General features: G+C 43.6%; 1 protein-coding gene across 6 annotated transcripts in view; it reads left to right on the top strand.

Annotated features, from left to right (window-relative positions):
- Positions 1 to 21,318, top strand: part of LOC149308974 (liprin-alpha-3-like) — a 75,739-nt gene that overhangs the window by 39,834 nt on the left and 14,587 nt on the right. For 2 of the 6 annotated variants that reach the window (XM_089531535.1, XM_089531532.1), the window contains exons 8-20: positions 1,357 to 1,503; positions 2,099 to 2,233; positions 2,410 to 2,493; positions 7,651 to 7,782; positions 8,708 to 8,770; positions 8,969 to 9,048; positions 9,802 to 9,946; positions 13,778 to 13,965; positions 15,070 to 15,292; positions 16,467 to 16,633; positions 18,144 to 18,289; positions 19,681 to 19,774; positions 20,660 to 20,741. In XM_089531535.1, coding sequence (XP_089387661.1) covers positions 1,357 to 1,503; positions 2,099 to 2,233; positions 2,410 to 2,493; positions 7,651 to 7,782; positions 8,708 to 8,770; positions 8,969 to 9,048; positions 9,802 to 9,946; positions 13,778 to 13,965; positions 15,070 to 15,292; positions 16,467 to 16,633; positions 18,144 to 18,289; positions 19,681 to 19,774; positions 20,660 to 20,741 — 1,686 coding nt within the window. The remainder of the gene's footprint in view (positions 1 to 1,356; positions 1,504 to 2,098; positions 2,234 to 2,409; positions 2,494 to 7,650; positions 7,783 to 8,707; positions 8,771 to 8,968; positions 9,049 to 9,801; positions 9,947 to 13,777; positions 13,966 to 15,069; positions 15,293 to 16,466; positions 16,634 to 18,143; positions 18,290 to 19,680; positions 19,775 to 20,659; positions 20,742 to 21,318) is intronic. The other 4 variants (XM_089531537.1, XM_089531536.1, XM_089531533.1 and 1 more) reach the window with 4 other exon arrangements.

The following is a 21,318-nucleotide window of genomic DNA, read 5'->3' as shown; positions in this document are numbered from 1 at the left end:
GGCAGAATTACCAGCATAAGGGTCTCAGAGGGAGACTTCATTTGATGAATTGGCTCACATGGCAGAAGTGTGCTGTGGCAGCAAAAGGGCAAATGTAACATTAGAAATGACCAAGATGGGACTGAAAATACATCAGCAAGTAATGTTGCCACACCACTCTATCAGTCAGTGTGGCATTCACATTGGCACACTGTATGCTTCTGGCCTTGTCAAAAGGGATATTTCAGAGCCGTTAAAAGATATAGATGAAGAAAACTAACCAAAATGATTAACGAGTTAAACAATTTTTGAAGAAAGTTTTAAGTCACTGGTATGGCCAGATCTAGCACCTCCATAAAACAATCATTTGTGACTTTGGGAAACTATAATCAGGAAGTCTTAAAAAGTTTGCCCACAGAGAGTCCCATAAGAAAAAGAAGTTTTTAACTTGTAAGCAACACAGATAGTCATACTTAAATACAAAATCCTATAAGAGGTATAATTATTTAACTGATTTCATAGCTGCTTTTCAAGGTCATCTTCTCAAGTTGGCTTACAGCTTAAGGTCAGTTCAACATACTTGTTTATAAAATCATACTGAATGCAAACAGTGTTATATAAGAACAAAATCAGCAGTGATTAACATGAAGCATTTTCAATTAGCTCAAATCCATGGAGAATAAATGAAAATATTTTTTTAAAAAAACACTTAAAAACAGCAACAGATGAGCCCAGCTGTATGTCTCTAGTGATAGGATTCCATAGAGTAGGTCCTGCCAATGAAGCATAACGTTAATGCTTCCATTATGCCTGAGCTGCTGCGGGAAGCCCTTTCTGATAAATGGCAAAAGCTTTGTCAAGGAGCTTGGCTACTCAAGTTTTATGCAGCAAAACACAATCTTGGACTGCAAACCATTGCCTATAGAGTAGAATGGCCCTTGAAGACATAATGTTTGGCTGTCCTTAGCTTCAGAGATAAAGTCATTTTCAGTCAGAGAACAAAAAAGGGAGTTTATAAGAGCAGCTGTTCTCTCTCAAAAATATTTAAATCCCAGTTTAAGGTGGGGAGGGGGCTTGCATTAAAACTTGTGACAATATGGTCAGGAAAGCAAAACAATGTGTCAGTTGCTGCTCTATAAAAATAGGTCTGCTTCCCTGCCACACAGTTATGCACACTGATCCACGTGATTCTGAGTTGAATGGAAGGTACAGGGAACCTTCTTTTCTTCCACAGCTGGCATATATGAGATAGTTATGGAAGGATACTGAAGCCTCAGCGCAATAGTTTTAGGATAATGAATGGAAGGGCAGTGTTTGTGCTTCCTCCCCCATGTCACTTTTCCATTTTTCCCTTCCCTTGTGTGGTGGGTGTGACAGGCATTAGCTCAGCGAGAGGACATGGAGGAGCGGATCACCACCTTGGAGAAACGCTATCTAAGTGCTCAGAGGGAAGCAACCTCTCTACATGATGTCAATGACAAGCTGGAGAACGAATTGGCCAGTAAGGAATCCCTGTACAGACAAGTGAGTTTCTCCTTCCTGTTGGTCTGTCTTCTCCTGATCAGTGAACCATGGCTTCTCCCAGAACATGTCTGCTACTGTCTGGCTGTCTATAGCATCTTCCCTCTACTTTTCCTGTAAATGGTTTCCCTGGCTTTTCCGGGGTGTTTCTCATTGCTAGTAGGTAGTTCCACATGACTGAGATTTTCCACTGGGGATGACAACTGGCACATCTGATGAAGTGAGTTATGGTCTATGGCAGCTCGTGCTGTAATAAATTTGTTAGTCATTAATTAATTAATTAATTAATTCAACTCTGTTCAGGTTCTCCAGTGGCTCTAACCTTCCAGTTATGTACTAGCTCTTTCTACAGTTTTCTTCTCCCGTCCTTATATATTGACTTGGGAGAGTTCACTTCCTGGATGTTCTGTCATGTTCCATAGGTGTAAAAGCAGCTGAGACTGCCTTACATTTCTCCCTAATACCAAAATGCACATGACTTTCTACACTTTCTTCCTACACTCTCCCATCCAGCGCATCACCAATTAGTTGTTCAGAGTCACTGCTGGGGGCTCTGTTCTTTACCAGGCCCTTTAACTTTGTTGTTTCCTTTACACAGAGTGAGGAAAAGAACAGGCAGCTACAAGATTGGTTGGAGGATGCTAAGCAGAAACTTCAGCAGACCCTTCAGAAAGCTGAGACCTTACCTGAGATAGAAGCTCAGTTAGCCCAGCGAGTGGCAGCCCTCAACAAGGTATTGTGCAAAGTGGAAAGGAGGTTGATTGTGCCTTGGAGGGGGAGCAGAGAATGTGGCCAGCGGGATGCATCAGCTGGAATAGGAGAATAGAATAGAGTGGAAATTGGTCACAAGGTTGTGCTATCCAAGAAAAGGAAAAGTCACAGCTTGACCCTCTTGTTCACCTTTTACAGGCAGAGGAGCGTCATGGGAATTTTGAAGAGCGCTTGCGTCAACTTGAAGCCCAACTGGAAGAAAAGAACCAAGAGCTGCAACGGGTAAGGGCATATTGGGAAATGAGAGAAGAGTTTGATGGGTAGTTGGGCCATCAGGAGCTGGCTAAAGGCCCATAACTCAGTCCTGGAGCTCTTATCCATTATTATTGTTGTTGTTTTTGTTGTCGTCATTATTAAATTTATTTATACCCTCTCTTTGCCAAAACTGAGATTCAAGGCAGCTTATAAATTAAAAGAAATACAGTGGGCCTTTGTTATCTGCTGGGGTTTGGTTCTAGGACCCCCAATAGATACATGGATGCTCAAGTCCCATTAAATGCAATGGAAAGTAAAATGGTGTCCCTTATATGAAATAACAAAATCAAGGATGAGATTTTGGAATATATATATTGTTTTAATATTTTCAAGCCATGGATGCTTGAATCCATGAATAAAGAATAAAGAATCTCTGCGGGGGACAGATTTCCAGGAGGAGAGGGGCTTTGTGGATAAGGAGGGCCAACTGTACAATATAATTAAAACGTGTAAAACATAAGCATTAAAATGGAATTAAGTTATTAATAGCACTGAAACAATTTAAAATATAAAATCAAAATAGTACAGTGACCTCATTAAGAGCTCTTTCTTTAAAAACATTCAATTCCCAGAGGTCCGATGAAATTAAAAGCAAAGTCTTTGCCTGTCAATGGAAATACAAGAAAGGGACCTCCCAGGAAAAGAGTTCCAGAGCTAAGGAAAAGCACCTGAGAAGGCTCTGTTTCAAATTTCTTTCACAGATGTGCCTGTGAAGATTGTCAGAGAAGGGCCTCCCTTTGTGAATTCAGAGCCTGCGTAGGCTCACATGGGGAGATATAGCCCATCAGATAGCTTGGACATAACCTGTTCAGTGTTTTACAGGTCACAATCAGCAAGAGAAGCAGATAAGTAGCTAGTGAAGCTGTCATACCATTGGAGTTGTATAGTTTCTATAATGATAATAATAATAATAATACATTTTATTTATAGACCGCTATTCCGCAATGATCATAGCGGTGTACAGTAAAAATTGAATACAATACAAATACAAGGTGACAAAGGAGGGAGGGGCCTCTTCCTTCAGGCAGTCCCTGATGTTGCTGGATCTGCCTGATCTCTCCCTCTGAGGCCAAGATGACAGTTGAGGAGGGAGGGGCCTCTTCCTTCAGGCAGTCCCCAATGTTGCTGGGTCTGCCTGATTGCTCCCTCTGAGGCCAAGATGACAGTTGAGGAGGGAGGGGCCTCTTCCTTCAGGCAGTCCCCAATGTTGCTGGGTCTGCCTGATTGCTCCCTCTGAGGCCAAGATGACAGTTGAGGAGGGAGGGGCCTCTTCCTTCAGGCAGTCCCCGATGTTGCTGGGTCTGCCTGATCTCTCCCTCTGAGGCCAAGATGACAGTTGAGGAGGGAGGGGCCTCTTCCTTCAGGCAGTCCCCGATGTTGCTGGGTCTGCCTGATCTCTCCCTCTGAGGCCAAGATGACAGTTGAGGAGGGAGGGGCCTCTTCCTTCAGGCAGTCCCCGATGTTGCTGGGTCTGCCTGATCGCTCCCTCTGAGGCCAAGATGACAGTTGAGGAGGGAGGGGCCTCTTCCTTCAGGCTGTCCCCGATGTTGCTGGGTCTGCCTGATCTCTCCCTCTGAGGCCAAGATGACAGTTGAGGAGGGAGGGGCCTCTTCCTTCAGGCAGTCCCCGATGTTGCTGGGTCTGCCTGATCTCTCCCTCTGAGGCCAAGATGACAGTTGAGGAGGGAGGGGCCTCTTCCTTCAGGCAGTCCCCGATGTTGCTGGGTCTGCCTGATCTCTCCCTCTGAGGCCAAGATGACAGTTGAGGAGGGAGGGGCCTCTTCCTTCAGGCAGTCCCTGATGTTGCTGGGTCTGCCTGATCTCTCCCTCTGAGGCCAAGATGACAGTTGAGGAGGGAGGGGCCTCTTCCTTCAGGCAGTCCCCAATGTTGCTGGGTCCGCCTGATCTCTCCCTCTGAGGCCAAGATGACAGTTGAGGAGGGAGGGGCCTCTTCCTTCAGGCAGTCCCTGATGTTGCTGGGTCTGCCTGATCTCTCCCTCTGAGGCCAAAATGACAGTTGAGGAGGGAGGGGCCTCTTCCTTCAGGCAGTCCCCAATGTTGCTGGGTCTGCCTGATCTCTCCCTCTGAGGCCAAGATGACAGTTGAGGAGGGAGGGGCCTCTTCCTTCAGGCAGTCCCTGATGTTGCTGGGTCTGCCTGATCTCTCCCTCTGAGGCCAAGATGACAGTTGAGGAGGGAGGGGCCTCTTCCTTCAGGCAGTCCCTGATGTTGCTGGGTCTGCCTGATCTCTCCCTCTGAGGCCAAGATGACAGTTGAGGAGGGAGGGGCCTCTTCCTTCAGGCAGTCCCTGATGTTGCTGGGTCTGCCTGATCTCTCCCTCTGAGGCCAAGATGACAGTTGAGGAGGGAGGGGCCTCTTCCTTCAGGCAGTCCCTGATGTTGCTGGGTCTGCCTGATCGCTCCCTCTGAGGCCGAGATGACAGTTGAGGAGGGAGGGGCCTCTTCCTTCAGGCAGTCCCTGATGTTGCTGGTCTGCCTGATGGCTCCCTCTGAGGCCAAGATGACAGTTGAGGAGGGAGGGGCCTCTTCCTTCAGGCAGTCCCTGATGTTGCTGGTCTGCCTGATGGCTCCCTCTGAGGCCAAGATGACAGTTGAGGAGGGAGGGGCCTCTTCCTTCAGGCAGTCCCTGATGTTGCTGGGTCTGCCTGATCTCTCCCTCTGAGGCCAAGATGACAGTTGAGGAGGGAGGGGCCTCTTCCTTCAGGCAGTCCCTGATGTTGCTGGGTCTGCCTGATCGCTCCCTCTGAGCCCCAGTTAACAATCTAACTGTAACTCGCAGTATCAGCTGAAGTTTCCAGAATTGATTCAAAGGCATAGAGAGCATGTTATAGTAACCCAAATGTAATTAAGAAATATATCCAGGCATCTCCAGGAATAGGTGCAGTTGGCACACGAGCTTTAAGCATGTAAAAAAGTACTTCTGGCTGTCAGAGAAACCCAGACCTCTAGCCTCAAAGCTGATTCCAGCAGTGCACCCAGACGGAAAATGTGTGTTTTCAGAGGAAGTATAATCTCATCTAGCAAAAGATTCCCAACTGAATCAGTAGCATTCTACCTTTCCAAGGTAGGGTTGGAAAAGACCGCCCCTGACAGTTTCTGTCTAAAACCGTCAAGTATCACTATCTCTCAGTACAGTCAGATGAGAACCAGGCTTCACTCCTTCATCCTCCTCCATGAGGGGGAGTGATCCACTCTCGACCAATATTTGCAGAATCTGGCTGAGTCATGCATTGGGTCTCATTCTGCTCCTGCAAATGCCACTTGACAAAGGACACGGAATCCCTGCTGTCTCTGATCAGACTTTAGTGGTAATGTAGGCATTCCCTTATAAGCATAAGAAAATCCCTGCTCTTATCTCAAGCCTCTGACTAGAGACTGCTCGGACTTCTCTGGGGGGGGACAGATTTCCAGGAGGAGAGGGGCTTTGTGGAGAGGGAGGAGTCGCAAGGGAGCCTCTGGTAGGTGAGATTAGGCCTATGAACCAGGCATTTTTCTCCTCCGTTAACAACACCAAGCTAGTTGGAGTAGGAACGTCCTATGTCCTATTTCATAGGAACTTTGTGGATGCAAAGATGATGAAGTACTATAAATACAAATGGGAAAAGAGCAGAACACTTAGTGTGAGCTGGAGGGGAAAGATAGAACTGGAGTCAGTGGTGAAGGTTTCTAGGGACCTTACCACACAGGGATTTTTTGAGCGCGGAAGTAGGGTCAGTTCGCATTGGCCGATGCGTATTTGCGTTATATTGCATTGGTGTTCCACAACTGTGAGCTCAGAATACGTATTGACCAATGCGATATAATGTGAATACGCTTTGGCCAATGCGTATTCATGGCTGGGTTCCGAACTGAAGGCAGCCGGCTCCTTCGTTTTGTGAGTGCGCAAAATTAGTGGATCGGCGGAATCCGTATTGATGGCCAGTGCGAAACCTCTGCTGGTTTGGCTGGTGTGTACATCCAATCCTCTGGTTCTCCTGAAGACCACTGGGTTACAAATTTCCCATGATGCTGTGCTGGAATTTCCCCCATCTCCTTCCGTTGGCCCTTTCCCCTTTCAGGACAAAACCGCCGGGGCGATTTTTCCACTGACCAACGAGATAAAGCAGAAACCTTTTGTGGGGGGAGAGAAATGTATATGTATATGTATGTGTGTGTGTGTGTATATATACACACACACACACACACACACACACACACACACACACACACACAAAGATTTGTGTGTAAGCATATACATGCAGCATTAGACTTTCGGCTGCTCCACAATTTGTGTGTGTGTGTGTGTGTGTGTATATGTATATGTATATGTGTGTATATATGTATATGTACGTATATATATATATATATACACACACACACACACACAAAGATGTGTGTGTAAGCATATACATGCAGCATTACACTTTCGGCTGCTCCACAGCTTGTTTGTGTATATATGTGTGTGTATGTATGTGTATACACACACACACACACACACAGAGAGACAAAGATGTGTGTGTAAGCATATACATGCAGCATTACACTTTCGGCTGCTCCACAGCTTGTGTGTGTGTGTATACACACACACACACACACACACACACACACACACACACATATATACAGATGGTGCATACCCCTTTCGTAAGTGGCTAAAGGCAGCAGTTCTCGCGATATTACACGCTAAACAGTGACCTCATTCTTCACCCCGGAAGTTAATGTTGCCCCCGTTCAGAGCCCCACAGAGCATGCGCAAAGCTGCCGATGCGCATCGGCCAGTACACATTGTATTGGGCTGGTGTGGTTATCCAATCTGCACTTGCCTCACTTTGCCTGAATACACATTGGCCGATTCGCAAGACCTCGATTGGAAGGCTGCCCAGATGTGAATGAACGATGCGATATGACGCGAATACCTATCGGCAAAGCATATTCAGAGAGCGCGAGTGTGAATGAACGATGCGATATGATGCGAATACGCATCGGCCAATGTGAACTGACCCTACTTCTGTGCCCTGTGTGGTAAGGTCCTAGGAAGGGAATGTGAATGAGAAGGGCAGGAGAATTTTGATGGGGGTCATCCTGTAGCCCTTACTGACTTCTGCTCTCTCTTGGTTGGAAAAACAGGCACGACAAAGGGAAAAAATGAATGACGAGCACAACAAGCGCCTCTCAGAAACAGTAGATAAATTGCTGTCTGAATCCAATGAGCGTCTCCAGTTGCACCTGAAGGAGCGGATGGGGGCCTTGGAAGAGAAGGTATGCATGTGTGTGGATATATGTGCTGAGTCTGCCATGAGATATGGTAACAAATCAGGCTTTGGGGAAGAGAGATTTTACAATTTGTAAAAGAAGGAAGAAAATCTTAGGGCTCAGCAGGGTGAAGTCTGAAGCAGTCAGTCACTGCTCTGTAATTCTTGAGGGAGATTTGGCTGCTGATGGCATTGCTTCTAAAAGCACAACCAGCTGTAAAGAGGTGAATATAAGGCAACACAAGAACATGGAAAGTGAAGGATGTCCTTCATGTACCAACCATATCTCTAATGCAGCTCTGATCACATAGGAGAAGAACTCAGTGTCTGCCATCTTGACCTGAATACCCCTTATCACTGGTATGCTGTTAGTGATGTGCAGGTGTAAGCTAACCTTATGCCTGTATATAACTATATTTGGTTGCTGTGTAGATTGGTATTTCCTTCCTCCTTCTGCAATAACCACAATAACCTACCATGGAGCTGCTAAAGGACCATCCATGACCATTCCATGCCTGATGGAGAGCAGGGAATCACAGTAGTGGCTTTGTCCTCACAGCCAACCACAAAATGATTATGTCCTCCTCTGTGACCTGTAGAGGGGTGCAGTGGACCTCAGCAGATGATGTTATTGATTTGCATCTAGCTATGTGGATATTACCAGACACTTTTGCAATCCATCCCCCCACCCCCCATTTCTCATCAGACACAAAATGGCTATTGGGAGCTTCATTGTCTTTAAGGATCTAGTAGGTCTAGTGGGCAGTAGGTGGCTCAACATTGCATAATTCTGCATGCAGAACTACTATGCAGGAATGCAACCTCTAATGAGGACCACAGGGAGGAAAATGGTTAAGGAGCATCTGCGCAGGGGCCCTTTCATGATGCTCTTGCTCTTACTAAACTTTTCATATTTCTTTCCCCCCATCAAGAACACCCTCAGTGAGGAAATTGCCAACATGAAGAAAGTTCAGGATGAACTACTGGCAAATAAGGTGAGGCCTTGATTGCAACTGAGTTTTGGCAGAGATGGTGAGATTAATGGAGTCCAGAAATGGGGAAAGTATTCTGAATTTGGGGTGAGCATGTAGGTTTGCAGGAAAAACCAGGAAGATTTCTAGACGCAGCTAAATGTTATGGTGGAGGGCTCTGAGTCATCTTAGCTTTTTTGTGTGTGTGTGCCTGCCCTACAGGAGCAACTGCTAGCTGAGATTGAGAGGATGCAAATGGAGATAGACCAGTTACGTGGGCGACCAGTCTCTACCTATTCCCGGTAAGAACCAATACAGTCCCTCCTCATCGCTTCTTGTTCTGGGATAGGTGGGAGGTGGGAGTCATGAAAATAAGTAAATAAATCCTTTTTCTAGAAGACCCTTGTCATGCAGTCCCCTCTCCTGTCCTCCATGCCTTAGGCCTGAGACACACTGGCCAAAAGGGGCGTGCCGGTGCCGAAACTAGGGATCCAGAGTGCGCAGCAACTGCACACTCCAAAACCCTAGTCTGTATGGTCGGCGGCATCATGGTGGCATCCTGTCCACATGGGCACCACCATGATGCCGCTGCACAGTGTCTACACATTGCTGTGCATTGTGTACGTCACGAGTGCACCAATGGCTCACTCATGATGTACATACGCGCCACAAAAAGAACCTGGAAGAACCGGGTTCTTTTTACTGTGGAGGGAAGCTGTGCAGTTTGGAGGCTGCAGCTTCCTTCCACAATTAAAATGGGCAACTCCAGCCTGCTATTTCAGGGTGGTCTGTACTGCCCCTTAATTTCCCTGAGGTTCCAGCCCTACCCCTGTTGCAGTGGGAGTGTTTATCTATCCTGGGATTCTAAGTAAATCTGCTTTATTGATCCCAATGTGGTGGCTGCCTGGAAGGGTCCTTCAATGAAAGAGTCTTTAATAGGAGCAGAGTGTCCTTGGTCAAGTCCTGGTGGGAAAGGGCTCCTTGGTCAGGGTGGCGGAGACTCTCCTCTTCCTCATCCTCCTTGCTCACAGTCTTTTTTTCCCTGCTCCACGGAGGTCTCTGCCGGGCAGCGCGCTGGAGTTGCGTTACTCCCAGGCGCCCACGCTGCCCGTGGGGGCCCACGTGGACCATTACAGCAGTGCTGGTGTGGCAAGACGTTCAAAGAAGGGGCGCTGGACCGTCAAGGACGAAGCCACCAAGGTATGGGTTTGCTGTGCTGGATCTGACATGGGATCAGAAGAAGGGAGCCTGTGGGGCCAGTAGGCAATTAGTAATGAGGAAAAAAAGATCAGTGGGGGTTCTAAGACTGCATCTGCACTGCAGAAATAATCCAGTTTTGACCACTTTAGCTCTCAGGGCTAAATGCTGTGGAGTTCTGGGAACTGTAGTCTTGTGAGACATTTAGCCTTCTCTTTTAGAGAAGTCTGGTGCCACAACAAACTACCATTCCCAGAATTCTATAGCACTGAGCCATGACAGTTAAAGTGGTCTAAACTAAATTATTTCTGCAGTGCGACTGCAACCTTAGATGGTATTGGGAAAATGAAATACAGTTTGTTACAATCTAGTGCTAGTCCAATTTTTTTGCTCTGCAATTTCTATCAGCTACACCTGGTATGGCCAATATTTAAATAGCCAGTGGTGGCCATTTCAGATACTTACATCTGATATATGGCTTATATGACCAATACTAGGCCTTTTAATAATGTTGTTGAGGCCTAAGATTTTACATATACAAGGTTGTAACTGTTTTAGTCTTTTCCTGGATATTTGGTTAATATGTTTTAATTTTGCTTAAATTATTCTGTTGTTTTTATCTGGAGCTGTTTCAGTTGTTTTGACTGTATGCAGCCCTGAGATCTCACAACCAAGGGCAGGAAAGGAACATTTTAACCAAAAATAAACAGATGAATGAATAAACAGTGAGGGATCATGGGAGGTGAAGTTCAAAAGCTCTGGACTCCACCAAGCTGGGGAAGGCTAGCCTGGTGCCTGCATCAATTGAATAGAAAGGAGTCTAGCGGTCAAACTAGGTGTTACAATGTGCGGCTGCCACTACAATCAGCAGGCCTACATTTCAGTTTCCATGGCAATGTCTAGCAATAAAGAACACCTAATGTGACATCGTCATGCACTTTAGTTTTTCTGCCCCCGCAAATGGCATCCAATGGAATAAAGCACAAGTGGGAAGTCTGGCTGTGATGACATAATCTAATACATGTTGTACTATTAGAATTCATAGAGACTTTCTGCAGAGAACTTGATGCAGTGAGCATGTTCCTCTCTTATGTCCAGTTCTGGCCTATTTTCATGTTCGTTTCTATCCCACTTCCTTTTTTAAGAGGGGGAAAAAACATCCAAAAGCAGCTTACAAAAACCTAAAATTCTACCATAAGAACTGAACTGGACATGGAGCAAAAAATAACGGAGAAGTGATATAAAATAATCACATTAATAAAAACAGACACCTTAAAATAGCATCCATATTAAAAGGAAACACAGCACAATAAATGTATATACAATGAGTCCTTGGTATCTATTGGGGTTTGGTTCCAGGAACCCCCCCCCCCATGGATACCAAAATCCATAGATGCTGAAGTCACATTAAATGCATAATAAAATTGTTTCCGTTGTATAAAATGACAAAATCAAGGCTTGCTTTTTTAGAATTTTGTATATTTTTTAATATTTTCAAACCGTAGATACTTGAATCAATGGATAAAAAAAATCCATGGATACAGAGGACGGACTGTATTAAAAATATTCTGAGATGAGAATGTCTTTAACAAATGGCTGAAAACTAAAAATAAAGGGATTTGGCAGATCTCCATAGGAAGAACATACTATAGTTGCAGTGTAACCATGGGAAAGATATAAATGGGAAATAAAAAATCCCAGGTTTGGGAAGGCTTGGAGATGTTATTGGAAAGCAAAAGATTATTGCTCTTGAAAATCCCAGTTATTAGTTAGGTTGCCAAACACAACAGAGTGTTTAGCTGTATTTTATATTTGTATTAATCAGTTTTTTGTCTGCCAGATGTTGGGGAGTCAGGTTGCAAATGTTCTCAGATAAAACAAAGATAATGCAATTCCTGGTTAATATACCACAGAATAAAATTTTCTGGAAACCCTTCTTCTGAATTGTTTTTAATTCTGTATGAATTAATTAATCTGTTAATTAATCTGTTATGTTTTTAAATGATTATTTGTTTTATTCATTTTAGTGTTAGCCTTCTTGGGTTCTCTTATTAGGGGGAAAGGTGGTTTAAAAGTCTAATAAATGTTTGTTTATAGGTAAGGACCCCACCCCCACAAAATTAAGCTTGGGTTGCTGAGCCCCACTTCAAAAGGATCAACCAAAATTAGCCCACCAATATAGTCAAGCCCCCTCTGTAATTGTCACTCAGAAATTTACTAAAAGATCAAGCACACTGAATACACAGGACAGGCATTTTAGCTGAGATTTGCCTTGAATAAAGCTGTATGCCATCTATCCTAGGCATGCGTACCTGTGAATAAACCACATTGAACAATATGAAAGGATTTGTCAGTACACATTGTACTTGTAAAAGAGTTCCTACTTAAGGATTTTTTTTATTATTATTATTCACTTGTGTAAAGTTTCAGGTCTTTTTTTAATTTTGCCATTGCTTTCACTGCGGCCAGATTGTTATTTGCTTTAGTTGGAGGAGGAGGAGAAGGATTTTGATGCAATGTATTCTGTGTTTCCACTGTTTTGTAAAAGCGGTTCCACAAAGAGGCAGAAGTAATAAAAACCTGCTTGCCCATTGTTAACCCTCCTTAAAAACAGTTCTGGGGGTCCTAGCTATAGAAAAGGGTAATTGTAGTCCAAAACATATGGAGGACAGCAGGTTTGGTAAAGCTGCCTTAAAGTTTAAGGGTACTTCCATACCAGCCCTTTTACCCAGCAGGAAAGGCATATGGAGCTGAAAGGGGTATTGCAGAATATGTTAAGGAAAAGCAAAGCAAATTGCAATGGGAACAGCAAGGGTCAAATGCTATGATATTCATTGAATGCTACATACATTAGCAGGACCCTCAAACCAAAATTTGAAAAATTACTCGTTTGGACATCATCTTCCAGAATCCTCTAGCCAATGTGGCCAGTAGCTATACTGCCTGGGTATTCTGGGAGTTCTAGTCCAAAAAAAAGTGATCTTTTCCAAAATTTTCCAAGACATTGAGGGACAGAGATTGAATGAAGGGGAAGTTGGAGCTGGGTCCACAGCCAGGTTGAGGATTATTCCTTGCAGCAGGTGAACAGAATGTAGTAATAGCTATATCCCTTTCTTTTCTTCTCCCTTCTTTATCATCAAAATACTAATTATTATTTTTTTTCCTTCCTTCCTTTGTTACCTCAATGTATGCTGGATTCCAACCTGGTGAGTGTCTTTCTTGAAGTCATTTTATGGGAGTAACCTTCCTTTAATATAGAGCAATATCAAGAGTCAGGTGTGGGAACAGAAGAGGCAAATGCTTTTGCTTTCTTGGTAGGCATGTAGCTGCAGGGAGGGGGCAAATGAGTGCATTTGCTCCCCCAAATAAGAATTCTACCCCACCCCCATTTCCTTTAGTTCCCATATTTCTAGCATTGCATTAACTAAAAACTTCAGTCAAGCGTTTAGAAATACAGTTTAGACATCCAAAGAAAAAGGGCAGAAAAATTTACCAAGTGACTACAAATAATTTTTCTAGGTATTAACAGTTCTGGTCACACTCTGGTCACACTCTCTGCAATGCTAGAGATTTGGGGATTAAAGAAAAAATTCATTTTGGGTGAACAGGATTCTTATTTGGAAACATCTTCATTTTGCTGCCCGCCCCATAGCTGCACCTTTGCCCTCAGTTTCAACAGACACTTTCTTTTCTGAGGGCCAGTCTCTAGAGTCAAAGCATTCCCTTGTCTGATAATTATCCAAACGTGCAATGACCAGGGGAAGCAACTGGATCCCATTTTCACATTCCTCTTCATTTCATTCTCTTCCCCGACAGGTGGCACCCCTCTCTCAGGAGTGGGAGAGGGCTCAGCAGGCAGCAGCCGGAGCATCCTTTGAGAGTGGATTAGATGGTTCAGATGAAGATGAACGTGACCCATTGTTCAGCTCAGCCGACCTGCTTTCTCCCAGTGGGCAGGCTGATGTGCAGACCTTGGCCATAATGCTACAAGAACAGCTGGAAGCCATCAACAAAGAAATCAAGTGAGTTGTCCTGGGCAGACCTACAACAGTTCCATACAAGTCCTTTCATACTTGCATTACAGTTTCCTCAGAAAACATTCCAAGCTTTCCTCCAATAATTTCCTTCTCATTGCCACAGTCTTTACAAGCATGTCATGGATGCGAGCCCTGTCATATGTTTTCCTCCTGTGTTTATCATTGGCATAGTTTACATAGTCAGGAGATTGAGGTGGGAATGAGGAGAGTAGCAGTGAAATAGAAGGGACTATGCCACATCAGACTGTAGGTGAGGAATGCCATTTTTCATAGTCACCTCCATGTGACACCCCCTCCCCATAAATTTTGTGATAACTTATGTTCAAGTGGCTATCATAACTTATTCAAAATATTATAGTAAACAACAAAGGGACAGTACTAAAAACATCAGAAATGTTCTTGTAAAGCAGCAGATGGTTGTCCATTTAAATAAATTGAAATAAAAATCTTTTCAGCAGACATTACAGATCGCATTAGAGTTCTCATATGCTGAGAGTGCTCTAAAATTATAGAATTTCTTAGTGTTTCAGTATTCATTTTAAAAAATATCCAGTCTTCATGATTATGGAGATATGTGAAAAAATATCCAGTGCCAAAGATTGAAGCATGTATGTGCATTTTTCATGTGAGCAGCATTTCCATTTAAGTAGGCTAATCATTTTGAAATGTTTTGTTATTCTGGAGTCTTGCTCCTTTTTTTCATTTTATACTGCTGTAATGACAACTGAGCTTCTGTTTAGGAAAACAGGGATGTTTGGACAACTTGGAGTGTTATTTTATATTGATATTAATGGATGGGAAGAATACACTAAGCACTAGAGATCAAAGAGGCACTTGGTCAAAATATTCTTTATCGAATAAGACTCCAGATAATTTCAAAATGGCAAAAAACAAGCAAATGGCAAAAATAGTAAAATACCAGAACTTATATACAATTAAAATAAATTAACCTGAATTGTGAAAAAATTTCAGATCTACTGCATTAACTGACAGAAGAGTTTTCTGAATGTCAGATATGGCAAACGGAAAGTAAAGTTTTTCTTGATCATTTCCAATTACTCATATGTTTTCTCCTACTCTTCTTACAAGATTGATTCAGGAGGAGAAAGAATCTACAGAACAGCGGGCAGAGGAAATCGAGAGCCGCGTGACTAGTGCCAGTTTGGATGGATCTCTCGGTCGCTACCGCTCAGGGGCTTCCATTCCTCCCTCTGTCACCAGCTCCACTCTGGCCAGCCCTTCTCCCCCCAGCAGTGGCCATTCCACTCCCCGCTTGGCGCCCCACAGCCCTGCTCGCGATGGAGAAAAAATGGTGTGTAGTGACTGGGGCTGGACAGGGAACACTATATGTGGTAGAGCTTTCACCCTGAAGAGCTGCCAGAAGAGGGAGTAGGCTTGAAAAACTCCCCCACAGAAATCTTAATGTTGCTCTTTTAAAACAAAACAAACAGAAATGTCTTATGCTAAGAATATTGGTCCATCTAACTCAAAATTGTATACTCCAGCCTTCCCCAGCCAGGCACCCTCCATGTTGGACTACAGCTTTCATGATGTCTTCCCTGAAGTCCATCATGTCTGAAGGGTGCCTCGTTGGAGAAAGCTAGTGTACTCTTAATTAGCAGGAGCCCTTCAGGAGCTCAGGTGTGGGTCCTTCCCAGCTATTCCACCTGAAATTCTTCAACTAGACATGGCAGGGAAGTGAATTGTACCACTGGATACCAGATACTGATGGGGAGACACTAGCCCAGTTTCTAGTGGGCTTTATGGAAGCATTTGGGTGGTTGCATTATCAAATAAAAGGCTGACCTAGATGCATCCGATCTAACAGAACAGCCCTGGTGTTCATTATCCTATGTTTGTTTGAGTCCAGCTATTGCTTGAATCGTTCCAATATTTCTGGTTCATGAGTATGTGTACACATTGCAGGTGTGGGGTGGAGGTGTCTATTCACACTCATATCTTCTTACTTTGAGAATGTGTGGGACAGGGGTTTATCTTGTTGCCTTTGCTGAACAGCAGAATCAAACCCCCATTCTGACGCACTTCAGGGATCTATCATTACATCCAAGACATCTCTTCTTCCCTAGCCCTAAGTCTAAGTGCCGGAGAGTGTAATGGTCAGCAGACGTTCTCTGCAGAAGCAAAACTGTTGTCTTTCTCACAACAGCACCTCCAACTTGAAGTGCCTGTCCTGTTCAGGGCATTGTTTTTGAGGCAATGCCTTTCCTAGATCAAGACACATAGTACCAAAAGCCAGGCAAAGGTTTTTTTGTTTTTGTTTTGTTTTTTGGACCAAGACAGAAAATCTCATGAATGCCCCTGCCTATTCCTGGGAGTGAAAATAAAATAATAATAAACCTAGCTTTCTTCATATGCGAAATCAGTTGCCTAAAGCCTCAGTCTGTCTAACAGCATTGATCTGATTGATCTTGTTACCTTCTAGCAGTGCCAGATAACTCTCTCATTGTATTGTTTTGTCCTCCCAGCAGAACCATATTGCCAAGGAAGAAGGGAGAGGGTCTGAGGAAAAGGCCCTGGCACTCTGTGAGCCCCCAGCTCCTTCCACCCCCCGCACAATGCGTCTCGAACGCATGACCCAGGCCTTAGCCCTGCAGGCTGGAAGTTTGGAAGATGGGAGGGATATGAGAACCAGGTAGGTTGCAAGGGAATGGACAGGACAGAGCTGAAGTCATTGGATCTTGTGGGTATACGACAGTGCAGAAGTCATTGGATCTTGTGAAGTACAGCCTGAATATTGGTAATTTACCTTTCTTGTACCTTATTTTTCTGACGGGAATAGAGTTTATATAGGCCCAATGCAATAGGGTCCCTGAGCATGTATAGAATATCGCTCCTTCCTGAATGGAGACAGATTATAGTCCTTTAGCATGGCAATCCAGTTTTGGTTACCCACCAGCAGCTTCTTAGTTACAGAAGACTAATTCAGTTTCTCTTCCACATGGCCGTGAAATACTCTTCTTTGTTACTCTTAAATGAATCTTGGCAGACCTACACCAAGTAATGCCAAACTCTAAGTTTTGCCCTCATTTGCAGTTCAATATATGGACTAAGATATTTGGGGAGTGGGGGTTGGTGAGTAAAGAAGCAAATTTTTGCCCAGTTCCTGCTCCAATAGGACATATCTACCTGAAAACCAATTATTTGCAGCCAATTTTTGTAGTTTTGGAGAAGGTTTGGTGAGTTTTAACTCTGAACCACTCCAGGAGTCACAGTTTGTAGTTGAGGGGCTGATTTTGTTTCTCCCAAAAATGTGTGTTTGGGAGTAGGTCCAACTACATGAAAATGCCTCTCGAGCTACTTGCAGCCCATTGGCCGGATTTTCCACCTCTAGGCTAAAGGATTGTGACAAAGACCTTAAGGAAAATGTGGATTTTCAGAGAACAGAAAAGAAAGTTGCCAGTAAAGCAGAGAACTTTCTTGTTGATGTTGAAACACAAAGCAGACAAGGAAAGAAGCAAAATGAATAAGCAAATATGCAATGCAGTATAAAATACACAATATAGAAAAATTGACTTGTTTCATAATCCAACTAAAAAGTAATCAACTTATGTTGAGAATAACTAAAGAGAACAGAGTCAATTAATATATTTCCATTCCAAAAAGAAGTTTCCAGCTTTCCTGAAAGCACTGAACAGCATTTGATTGGCCATTCCATAATAATGTAAAGGCCATGATTATATACACGAGTATATATATATACCTGAGTATATCGTCCTGTAGTTTTTCCGCTGTTTATTAATTATAGATGTATGGTCAATAGCCACACTTTAGCCAATAGCATACAGTCAGCAATCAACATATAAGATATAATGAACTTTTGTTTACTATATATATAGGGCAGGTGTGGGAGTCATGTGACCCTCCATATGTTGCTGGACTACAACTCCCAGCATTCCCCCTCTGGCGATGCTGAGGCTTCTGGGATGTGGAGTCCAACAACAGACAGAGGGTTGTGTGATTCTTGCACCTACTGTAGGGTGATACTAAATATGAGTTGAAGTGATGAATCTGGTTGGTGGGATGGGCAGGAAAGACCTCCTTTCAGAATTGGAGAGGAGTCTCCTTGTGAGAAAAAATTGGTCATTTACCAAAAAAAATGTGTTTAATTCTACCTTCACCTCTGATTCCTTTCATTGTAACAGTCTTGGATCAGAAGGCACCAACAGCAGCCAAGATTCCTTACATAAATCCACCAAGAAGAAGAGCATCAAGTCCTCCATTGGACGTCTCTTTGGGAAGAAAGAGAAAGGGAGGCTGGGACAGTTGGGCCGTGAGTCCCCCTCACTTGGTATGCTTTGCCCACCCGCAGCTTCCGCTCTGCTTCTTCTTCCTCCATCACAGCCTCCGCTTCCTATTCTTTCCTTTTAAAAATGATTGTGCTACTGATCCTTGCAGATTCCATCTGATCTCCTAATAAACATCCATCATAGCAATTACTGGAGATAAAACATGCTCTTCACACACCAGGAATTCTGGATTTCCACAGCCTCTAATTTTGGTGTCTTCATGGTTTCCTTAGAATTTTTTAAAGTTTCTAGTCCTCTAATTTTTGCCTAGCCTCCCAAATCCAGTAGCTTTCTAGGTATCAGGTGGCCTGGTAAAATGAGCTTCCATTATGGATGCTGTTCTGTAGATCTCTGTCAAACACACACACATATATAACATACACATCCGATTTTCTGTACATATTTTAGGAGACAGTTTCTTGGAAGGAGGGTGCTGCTGATATGCAGGGCTGTTAGAGAAGTGAGTTTGGCTGAAAAGGGCTTCATACTGCTTTTTTCCTCTCTAAAAACTGGCACAGGGTAGAATGCATCTCATTTTCATACAGCCTCCTTCCATTGGCACATAAGATATGCAAAGGACTCTAGGATTACATGAAGATGAAGAATTAAGTACCACTGGTCCAAAGTGCCAGACGTTAGGAGAGCTCACTGATTTATTGCTCACTTAGGAAACCCTAAAATGATCCAATGAAAGCACAAATATCCAAAGGTTTTCTGTGGCTTATAAGTCCTCTTACCACTCTATCCTCAAATCCTTCTGCTGTGCTTGAACTCTCAGAAACATTAATCATATGCAGACAGTTCACCTAGCATGATTAGAACTTGAGGGGGGAATATGAATGGGAAAGCAGCATTGAGTCTGTTGGCTCTGCTTCCTCCAACATGTTCTTGCGTTTGTCACCCCACAGTTTTCCATGGGTTGGAAGATAACTTCTGAAGCAGAAATCTTTCTCTGATGGACTATGCTTCATGTATCATTTTCACTGTGCAGGGGCTTGCTGCATCAGATGAGAAGTCTCCCCACTGGAGAAATAAATTCTCTAATAAAAAAAGTTGGCTAACCTTGGGCCCTGTGGATATTTTGGACTTCATCACCCAGAAGCCCTAGATAACATGGCGACTTAGTAGCAATTATGAGAGCAGAAGTCCAAAACATCTGCAGAGCCCAATATTCGTTGACCATATTATAATGGGGAACTTCAGGAATGGGCACCATTAAGTTCATCCTCTCTGTCCCCCACTCCCACCCCCCTCACCATCTCTTTTTATTCTAATGGCATGGTAGGAAAGGATTGTCTGCATAGGATTGTCTAGATTGTTAATGAAGTCAAAAAAGCTAATGACATGTCTCTTTCTCTTTCGTTTTGTGCAACCTGCCCGTCTTCCTGAATAGCTGGGACACCATCAGATGAGATGTCACCTGCAGACCCTCTGGGCCTTTCCAAGCTTTCTGGACCAGTGGACAAGGACCGTAGGAACAAAAAGAAGTGAGAAAGGGTGGTGGAGTTATTGTATATGGGTGGGAAGTTGGAGCTGAGTGAATAATATGAAAGGCTGGGAGGGTGAAAAGGCTACCTAGCCCTGGCCCCTGAAAGACTTGGGTACAAATTTCAGTATGGTTTACAACAGTGGTTCTCAAATAGTGGGACTGGACCCACGGGGGGTGCGACAATTGCTGAAGCAGGATGCAAGACTTGGAGGCTCTGATCCTTCCTCCTCCTCTTTCCAAACTTTTTTATGTGTAAAATTTACACATGCATTGAGTTAAATATTAAATTTATTTAAACTGTTATAATTTGAACAATGTTATTTCTTTATAAACTGTTTAAAATACAACTATGCATAAATCTGAGAATGAAATATGCACACTAAATTTAAAAAAAAAAATTTATTCATATACTATGTCAAGGGGGGGGCACAATGTCCACATGTAGATGTAAAGGGAGGTCCTAAGGGTAAAAAGTTTGAGTGCTACTGGCATACAGAGTTACAAGGCATCACTTGATTAAATCACATGCATTCACAGTACTGCTACCCTCAGTTTTCCAACATGCAAAATGGGAATGACATTTGCTGGTTCCTTGGTTCTGTTTTGCAAATGAACATTATGATAAAGATTATAAACTTCACATTTTTAAAACAGCCTCTTTCAATCTAGAATCTACATTGTCTGTGAATGACTATAGTTGTAGTCCAGCACATCTTTAGGACACCACGTTGGGGAAGGCACTTTCATGATTCCTCTTTGCTCACAAGAAGGCATATTGATAAGCAGGGGAGGGAGAAGATGGGAAGGTATAGGATGAGATGAAAGCAGGGACTCTTACTTTTGGATCTCCTTATTTCTTCTTTCCATTCCTGTCTCCTTCTAGGCATGAGCTTTTAGAAGAAGCTTGCCGGCAAGGCTTGCCATTTGCTGCCTGGGATGGGCCCACTGTTGTCTCGTGGCTGGAGGTAATGGGGGTGGAAGTAAATTCAGGCTTCTGTTAGTAATGTTACCATTAAAATGATTTCCAGAGTGATAGCCATATTAGTCTGTTCCACCACATGTAAGACTCTTGTGGTACTTCTAATAAGGAGAAATGTGTTATGACATGAGCTTTCAAAAGCATGTTCCATGAACAATTGTTAGTCTTGAAGATACCATGAGAAACATAGCTGTTTTTGCTAAAATGAGGAGCAAAGAGGATAGGGCACGCAATGAAGATGCCCACCAAGGGACTGAGAGGTATAAAAGGGCAATGCTTTGAAAAGACAATAAATCAGAAATTCCTACCCAGTCTGGCCAGTAGCAATACCCCCAAAAAAGCTGTAGGAAATGGTCCCAGCCCTACTTCAGCAGAAGCTTTTGGGCAAAAAGTAAAGGCTGCTCCACTCATGACATGTCAACAACCCCTCTTTGCTGCCTCTGCAAGGCAAGACAAAGCAAATAAAACTTGGAAAAGAATCAATTTTTGTCATGTTTAAAGGAGAGGAGGAGAGGGTTAACCTCTACCCTCAAACGATGGCCTGAATTTCTTGTTCCTGTTTC

The sequence above is a fragment of the Sceloporus occidentalis genome, unplaced genomic scaffold (assembly GCF_023333645.1).
Source record: "Sceloporus occidentalis isolate IW3139 unplaced genomic scaffold, rSceOcc1.0.p SCAF_7, whole genome shotgun sequence".
NCBI lineage: Eukaryota > Metazoa > Chordata > Lepidosauria > Squamata > Phrynosomatidae > Sceloporus > Sceloporus occidentalis.
This window is presented reverse-complemented; position numbering and strand designations above follow the sequence as displayed.